Source organism: Arachis ipaensis, chromosome B06 (genome assembly GCF_000816755.2).
Source record: "Arachis ipaensis cultivar K30076 chromosome B06, Araip1.1, whole genome shotgun sequence".
NCBI classification, from domain to species: Eukaryota; Viridiplantae; Streptophyta; class Magnoliopsida; order Fabales; family Fabaceae; genus Arachis; species Arachis ipaensis.
The window spans coordinates 135,918,271-135,926,955 of NC_029790.2; the positions used below are offsets into that span (position 1 = coordinate 135,918,271).

The window sequence follows — 8,685 nt, forward strand, 5'->3', positions numbered from 1 at the left end:
CACTTATGCAAAATTTAAAAAGTAAAGCAAAAGGAAATAAATTTAAAAAGTAAAGCAAAAGGAAATAAAGTAACAGATGACTTAGGGGGTCGGCCTATGTGTAGTATCGTCGTAGGTTGGTGGCGTTCCAAGTCCTCGGGATCTCATCACCGTTAAGTCGTTCAAGCTTGTATGCTCCTTTTCCGATTGCTGCCTTGACTCTGTATAGGCCTTCCCAGTTGGGGGTGAGTTTCCCTTCCCCTGGGGTTGGGGCGCCAATGTCGTTTCGTCGTAGGACGAGGTCTTCGGGTACGAATTTCCGTCGGATCACGCCGTGGTTGTACCGACAGCTGATTCTTTGTTTTAAGGCTAGCTCTCTGATATGGGCTATGCTTCTTACTTCGACGGTGAGGTCTTGTTCTGCTTCTTCGTCGTTACCCCCGATCGTTCTTCTGGGGCTTGGGTCCTCTATCTCTACCGGGATAATAGCTTCGACGCCGTATGTTAGGCGAAACGGAGTTTCCCCGGTGGCTATTTGGGGGGTGGTTCGGTATGACCAGAAGACTGATCCGAGTTCGTCAGCCCACAGACCTTTGGCGTCGTCGAGTCGTTTCTTGAGTCCCTTAACGATTATTTTGTTTGCGGACTCCACTTGTCCATTTGTTTGGGGGTGCTCAACCGAGCTGAAACGGTGGGATATGTGCAGCCCTTCCAAGAATTCTCTGAATTTTTTGTCGGTGAATTGGGTTCTGTTGTCTGAGATTACGATCTCGGAGATTCCGAATCGGGTTACGATATGTCTCCAGAAAAAATTCCGGCATTGGGTTACCGTGATGGAGGCCAGGGGTTCAGCCTCGATCCATTTGGTGTAATAGTCTATGGCGACGATGAGATACCGGAGCTGTTCGACCGTCCGAGTGCCGTGGGAAAGGGGCCAACGAGGTCGATGCCCCTGTTCCGAATGGTCGTTCTGCTGTTATGACATTGAGCTGGTGTGGGGCGGCTTGGTGGAGATCGACATGCCTTTGGCATTTGCTGCAGCTTTTTACCAGCTGCATGGAGTCCCGGATAACCGAGGGCCAGAAGTATCCGACCCGGATGACTTTTTGTGCTAGGATTTTGCCTCCGATGTGGTGGCCGTAGTAGCCTTCATGGATTTCACGGAGTATGTACTCCGTGTCCCCGGGCTCGACGCATTTGAGTAGGGGCTGTGAGAATCCTCGTTTGTATAGTTGTCCTATGATGACAGTGTAATTAGCGGCTTCCCTTTTCATTCGCTTGGCCTCTTTGGAGTCCTCGGGTAGCGTTCCATTGAGGAGGTATTGCAGGATAGGGTAGGTCCATGATCCTTGGCTGGATAGTGTCAGAAGGGCGTCGGCCGTGGCCGATATAGATGATGTCTTGACGACTTCCTGAATTAGCGACCTATTGCCTTATCTTGGTTTGGTGCTGGCTAGTTTTGAGAGGAGATCTACCCTGGCATTTCGTTCCTTGGGGACGTGTTGTATGGTTATGCGGTCGAATCCTTTCTTTAGCTTGTTTACCTTGGTGAGGTACTGTTGGAGCAGGAAGTCTCGTGTTTGGTAGTCTCCGTTGACTTGGGAGCTGACTACCTGTGAGTCGCTGCATACTTCCAAGATTTTTGCCCCGACTTCTTTGGCTAGAGTTAGGCCGGCTAGAAGGGCCTTGTATTCCTCTTGGTTGTTCGAGACCGGGAACTTGTAGCGAACGGATTGTTCAATTACGACCCCGTTTTGGCTCTCGAGTATTACTCCGGCTCCTCCGGAAGTGATGTTTGACGAGCCGTCGACGTGTAGCTTCCAAGATTCAAAGGTGGAGTTTCCCGGTGTCATCTCGGCGATGAAGTCGGCCATGGACCATGCCAGCATCCTCCCTGCTAAGTCGGGCTTTTGTAGTATTTGCTTGACTGCTTGGTCAGTTCAAACCGTCACAGGGTGGGCCTGGAAATATTGTCGCAGACGTCGGGAGGCCGTGAGGAGTGTGAGGGCGAGCTTCTCTAGGCGCGAGTAGCGTGTTTCCGCGTCTTGTAAGACTTTGCTTATGAAGTAGATGGGTTGTTGGGCCCTGTTCTCGTCTTCGCGGATGAGTGCTGCCGCAAGTGCTTCTTCTGGTATGGAGAGGTATAGGTAAAGGGTCTCTCCCGTCTGGGGTTTGGCGAGAACCGGGGGTTCTGCTAAGACCTTTTTGAAATGCTGGAATACTTCTTCGCATTTTGCTTCCCATTTGAAGGGGGCTCCTTTCTTCATTTGCTTGAAGAAAGGGATTGCTTTCTGCGCTGATGCCCCGAGAAAGCGGGACAGTGCGGTGAGCCGGCCGGTGAGCTTCTGGATATAGTTGAGATTCTTTGGACTTGCCATTTTGAGGAAGGCTCGGCATTTCTCGGGGTTAGCTTCTACCCCGTGCTGTGTGATCATAAAGCCGAAGAACTTTCCTGCTTCCATTCCGAAGGCGCATTTTGTCAGGTTGAGGCCCATTCGGTGCCTCCTTAAGGTGTTCATTATGAGCTCGAGGTCGTTGATGAGTTGCTTGCCGGATTCGATCTTGGCGAGCATGTCGTCTATGTAGACTTCCAACTTGGTTCCGGATAGGTTTTGGAATACCTTGTTGACGAGCCTTTGGTAGGCGGCTCCGGTGTTTTTCAGGACGAAGGGCATGACTGTGTAGCAGTACGTTCCTTCGGGAGTGATGAAAGCCGTTTTCTCCTTATCAGGTCGGTGCATGGGTATCTGGTTGTACCCGAAATACGCGTCCATGAAGCTGAGGTATCGGGGGCCGGATGCGACATCTACTATCCCGTCGATGTTTGGTAGGTAGGGGTGTTCAAAACCGATCCAATCCGAACAAAACCGATCAACCGAACCAAAAAAATCGAAAACTGAATAAACCGAAAATCGAAAAAATGTAATTTTGCAGTTTTTTGTTCGGTTTGGTTCGGTTTTTGGTTCTAACACTAAAAACCTGAACCAAACCGGTAAATACATATAACTATATAAGTTACTAGTCTTACCCCACTCAACCTAAATCAACCCTAAAACACTTTACAGATACACTACTCTCTCTCTCTCTCTCTCTCTCAATCACTCACGCCGCAGAAACCAGAACGCCATAAACTTCTCTCTCACTCATGCAGTCTCAGACTCCATTCTCCTCTCTCAGTCCCAGTCCTCTCTGCCGCCGTCTGTCGAAGCCTCACGCCATCCAACAGCAGCGTGTGCTCCGTCGCAGTTCGTCAGCCTCCATCCATTCTCACTTATCAGCGCCGTCGTGCTCTATCGCGGTTTGTTAGCTGTCCAGTCTCCGCCACCGTCCAGCCTCTCCGCTTCCATCGCTGCATCTTTCCTTCTCTTAGGGTTTTTTATTTTTTCTTAATTCTGTTTTTAAATCCTTTTTATTTGTCATAATTTGTTGTTGTGATTCTATTTTAAAAATTTTCAAGTCTTAGGGTTTTATTTTTTTAATTCAATTTATTTTTTACAATTTGTTGTCATAATTCTATTTTTAATCTATAATTTGTTACTTGCTGATTTTTTATGTGTAGTTTTTGTTGTAATTTTTGTTCTTGCCTCTGTTTTTATATAGCCAATTCTAACCACTTAATTCTCTACTTTTTGTTATTCATTTTTTGTTGTATTCAGTTTGCTATGTATTCGTAAATGGGGTTCTTTTAATTTAGTTGTTCTATCTTTTTGGTGGGTTGAATTTTTAAGCTTCTGTTGGCGACACGAAGATGAAGGGGTTGTCATCCTTAGAGTAATGAAAAATTGGGAATATATGATATACATAATTTGGAGAATTGGGCAAAAGAAAATTATAATGATGCAAATCCATACTTACACAATGCCAATGTTTCCTTTGATTTGTTGAACTTTGAACTATCTTAGTTATTCTATTGTATTATTGCAGACTATTTTTAGCTATTTTGCTCCACTCTCAGCCCTCAGTCTTGCTCATTTTCATGATTAATTGAACTTGATTTTTTCAAAATAAGTTCCACTAATTTGTCATGAATGTCACAACCTTCATAGCAATTTTACTATTTTTTTTATACTTCGGTCTTGGCTCTAACAGTTCTTGCAATTTTTAAACTTTTTTTCTGAAATTAATTGAAAAATCGAACAAACCGAACCAAACCAAACTTATTTTAATTGGTTTGGTTTGGTTCAGATGGTCTCGATAAAAAAACTGAACCAAACCGAACTGCAGTTTAATTAATTAATTGGATCAGATGACTTTTTTCTATAAAACCGAACCAAACCGCACCGCGAACACCCCTATTGGTAGGGGGAAGGCATCCTTTGGACAGGCTTTGTTTAGGTCTGTGTAGTCGACGCACATCCGCCACTTTCCGTTAGACTTTTTGACTAGTACGATGTTTTGACTTGTTTTTTGACCTCGGTTGCTCGATTCGGGGACATTTTCCATCATCTTTGTGCCACGGGCTTGGCTTTGGGATCTACGGCCAGCCGGTGAGACATTAGGTCAGGGTCTATTTCTGGCATGTCGGCTGGTGTGAATGTGAATAGGTCTCTGTTTTGTTTTAGGAGTTGTGAGAGGTCCTCTTTCAGGTCGTATGGGAGGTTTCTATTGATAAAAGTGTACTCATCTTTGGTTTGCCCTATTTGCAGTTTTTCCATGTCACCTTCTGGTTCCGGCCTAGGTTGGCCGTCTTGTCGAGCATCCAGGTCGGCTAAGAATATGCCGGCCGCGTCACGGGACTTCTTTCACAGAGCTAGGCTGGTGTTATCGCATTCTGCTGCGATTTTCTGGTCTCCGTGGATGGCACCGATGGAGCCGTCTTCTGTTGTAAACTTCATGCGGAGGTATTTGGTGAAGATGACGGCCGAGAGGTCGTTGATTGTTTTTCTTCTGAGGATGACATTGTAGGCGGTGGAGTCTTTGAGGACCACAAACTCGGATAGGATCGTCTTCCTCTGTTTTCCCGTTCCTATGGTGAGGGGAAGGACGATGGAACCGTCTGGTTTGAGGAAGTTGTCTCCGAGTCCCGTGACTCCGTTGCGGTGTGTTTGGAGATTGTCGTTGCAAAGTCCGAGCTTGTCGAAGGCTCCTCTGAAAAGGATATTAGAGTCTGCCTCTGTGTCCACCAGTATCCTTCGGACTAGCCCAGTTCCGATTTTTGCCGAAATGACAAAGGGGGCGTCTTCCGCTGAGGTTCTGTGTTGGCAGTCCTCGAGTGAGAATGTCACCGCTTTGTCAGCGGTGGTGGTTGGGGTTCGATTTCGGACTGCCAGGACTTTGAGATCTTTCTTTAATATTGATTTTGACTTGCCCGAGGTATCTTTGCTTGTGATAACATTTACAATTATGGTCGGGTCTGCTCCGGGCTTTCCCTAGAGGGTTGTCTCTGTGTTCTTAGGTTGCGTCCTTCTCTTTCTGGTGACTGTCTCTTTCGGCGCGTTTCGGTTCTTTGATGATTTTGGCGAACTCGGGGAGCTTGCCGTCTCTTATTGCTTGTTCGAGAGCGTCCTTTAGGTCAAAACAGTCTTGTGTCCTATGCTCGTAACCTCGGTGGTAGTCACAATATAGGGTTTTGTTGCCGCCGGTCCTTTCTTTGAGTTGTCGGGCTTTCAGGATGATACCTCGGTCTGCTATTTGGTGGTATATCTCGGTGATCGGGGCCGTCAGGGGTGTGTAGTTGGATAATTTTCCGATTTTGGGAGGTCGGTTTATGTTTGCTGATTTGGGATGGTCCTTTTGATTTTCTCTAGGTGGGGGGTTATGCCAAGGTGCTGCGTTGCCGTGTTGGGTGTTGCCGTGTTGCCGTTTATTGGCGGCTCTGACTTGGCTTACCTCTTCATCGTTTATGTATTCCTTGGCGACGCTCTGGATCTCGTGCATGGTCCATACCAGTTTGGTAGTGAGGTATTTGCGAAAATCTTCATTCATGAGTCCGTTGGTTAGGCAAAGACTTGCGACTAAATCCGTGAGTCCGTCGACCGTTAAGCATTCGTCGTTAAAGCGGTCGAGGTATTTTCTTGTGGACTCGTCTTGTTTCTGCGTGACTCCCAATAGGCTGATGGGGTGTTTAGCTTTGGTGATTCTGGTGGTGAATTGGGCCATGAACTTCCGTGAGATGTCGTGGAAGCCAGTTATGGATCCGTTGGGGAGGGCGTTGAACCATTTGATCGCTGGCCCAGCTAGGGTTACTGGGAAAGCTCTGCATCAGACTACGTCGGCGGCACCTTCCAGGTTCATCTTGGCCTCGAAGGCCGTTAAGTGCTCTTGGGAATCTTTGGTTCCGTCGTACTTCATGTCCGTGGATTTATCAAAGCCTTTAGGGAGTTTTGCTTTCAAGATTCTCTCAGTAAAGAGAGTGGCTCCCATTATCAAGTGGTCGTTTCTCGTGCGTTTGGTCTCTCGGTGCCGTTGGTCGTCGTCCGTGTGAGCTGGGTCGCGGGAGACGCTGCGGTTGTACCTCTTGCTATGTCTCCGTTCTGGCGACCTGCCGTGTCTTGGGTCACGCGAGATGCTTCGATTGTACCTCTTGGTATGTCGCCGTTCTGGCGACCTGCCGTGGTGAGATCTTGATCTGGAAGTTGCGTGACTTCCATTTTCGGCGTTGTGTTTTTCCTTGGTAGCAACTCGGCCCTCGAGTTCCTGTACTCGGAGGCAGAGGTCTTGGATTATTTGGGCTGCTTTGTCTCCTGGATTTTCAGGATGTTGTGCTTCGACGATAACGGGGCTGTTCTCTTTGTTATACACTCGAGCAGTTTGGCGGATAGCGCTTGCTATCCTTCCGTGGGGTGTAGCTTCTTGGTGTTCGGGAGTTATCTTGGTGGCTTACGGAATGCTCTTTGAGTTCGTCCGCCATTCCGACTCAATCGGTGTAAGTTCCCCACAGACGGCGCCAATGTACAGGATGTCTCCTGAACAATTTGAGAGATGAGTCGAGAACTTGCGGGTTGAGACGGATGCCGGATTGCTTGATAGGAGCGACGGGGGTGGTACCTGCAAAGACACTCCGACGCTCAAGTCAGGGTGGATCTAAAAGGAGTAAGATGTGTGTGGGATGAATGAATACCTGGAGAGACTTTGGTCCTCTATTTATAGGTGATGGTGAATATCTTATCTTATCTTATTTGGCTAAGATAAGGGAGACGTTTGATTCGAAAGTTGGTTAAGAGCTCTATTGGGCCGGTTTCGGACCTTTTGGAATGACAAAGTGGGTCGGACCCGGATAATCGAGTCCGGGAACCGTTCCGGATGTAGGATCTGTGGGCTGGATCCGTAACAATCTACTTATGAAATAAATAATAAGAGATCATACTTTATACTCTAAAGTAAAATTTAAAATTTAGAACATCCAAATCTATTTCTCTTTTCTTACTTCACATAATCACATAGCCAGTTCTCCTCGCTTCTTGCTCTGGTTTTAATCTCACAGCTTTTGATACCACCGTCTTCTTTATAATTTACACATGGAGTTTTTGCCACTAAGTTGTATCCGAAACTTTTTAAGTAGAGAAAGTGTTAATAGGAATGAGAAACTTTTTAAGTAGAGAAAGTGTTAATAGGAATGAAACGACATATAAAAAACGGTCTATATAATAGTAACACGTTATTTAAAGAGTTAATTTTTTAAGAGAAAACATTTGTATTTCTTTAAAAAAATTATTTATAGATATATTAAAAATTCCTTTTTCTTATCATTTTTTTCACAATATTAGTTGCCCCCGAGCAACTACTAATTAATAATGTCTTATACAATGATATATCTTTTTTATATTTTTCTTATTTTAAAGAATATACATATCTATATCTACTAATAAAAACATAAAATTAAATGCATAAAGAAGAATATTGAAAGGGGTGTAAAAAAATATGCATAAATAAATAAAGAAAAACTCTCTACATGAATATAAATAAATACATTAAATTCATGAGTGGAGTAGTTTTATTAAATTTGTAAAATAAAGTTTAACTTAACCCATTCGTCTATCTCTTGTTTATACAACATGACTATGTGTACATAAAAAAAAGGATCAATATTCAACAATATCTTTGAAAATCGATATAAAAAAAAAGAAAAAAAAAAGATAAAATAGAAATAAAAAATTAAGGAAAAAAAAAAAAGATGGTTCACTAAATTATCTAGTTGATTTTTTTTATTACGATTAATTCATCAAAAGTGAACCAGATCTTCTGGGATCCGTAATATTAATCTTCCAATGTTGATCGGGCAAACCTAATTTGGAAGCTTTTCTTCTCTCCCAATTGAGGTTTGTACGACGTCGTTTTGTGAGCCTACACATGCGTTGAAGCTTTTTGTCCATTTGGTCATGCAGCTTCCACCACTTATGATGTGCCACGTCACTAGCATACACCCTTTGGTCCTCAACGTCCCAATTGCAATCATAGTCCCTATAACAATACCATGGCTTTAATCCAAGGTAGTGTATTGAGTATAGCTTTGGTGGCTCTGCTCCAAATAGATGGTTCTTCTTGCTTGCTTCTAATGTTGTGTTGGCCCAAAAATTCTTCAAGTAGTTCACCCTCCTTGGTAACCTGTTTACATACACACTTCATTAAATATATTCATACAAAATTTAATTAATTAATTAAGTTATAAGATTCGAGTGTATGACATTCTTAATTTTTTGGTATACAAAAAGTTTAGCTAGCTTCAACTAAAGTTACATTGTAAGAGTCATGATGCACCTCTTTAAT

At 44.4% G+C, this 8,685-nt stretch overlaps 2 protein-coding genes across 3 annotated transcripts in view; both read right to left on the minus strand.

Annotated features, from left to right (window-relative positions):
- LOC107647774 lies at window positions 5,371-6,078 on the minus strand. Its single transcript, XM_016351823.1, has one exon. It carries the CDS (start codon window positions 6,076-6,078, stop codon window positions 5,371-5,373), a length of 708 nt encoding a protein of 235 aa, XP_016207309.1.
- The window catches only part of LOC107605676 (UDP-glucuronate:xylan alpha-glucuronosyltransferase 2), a 5,609-nt gene continuing 4,923 nt past the window's right edge, over window positions 8,000-8,685 (minus strand). For both annotated transcript variants that reach the window (XM_016307632.2, XM_016307633.2), the window contains exon 4: window positions 8,000-8,523. In XM_016307632.2, coding sequence (XP_016163118.1) covers window positions 8,133-8,523 — 391 coding nt within the window. In that variant the 3' untranslated portion in view covers window positions 8,000-8,132. The remainder of the gene's footprint in view (window positions 8,524-8,685) is intronic.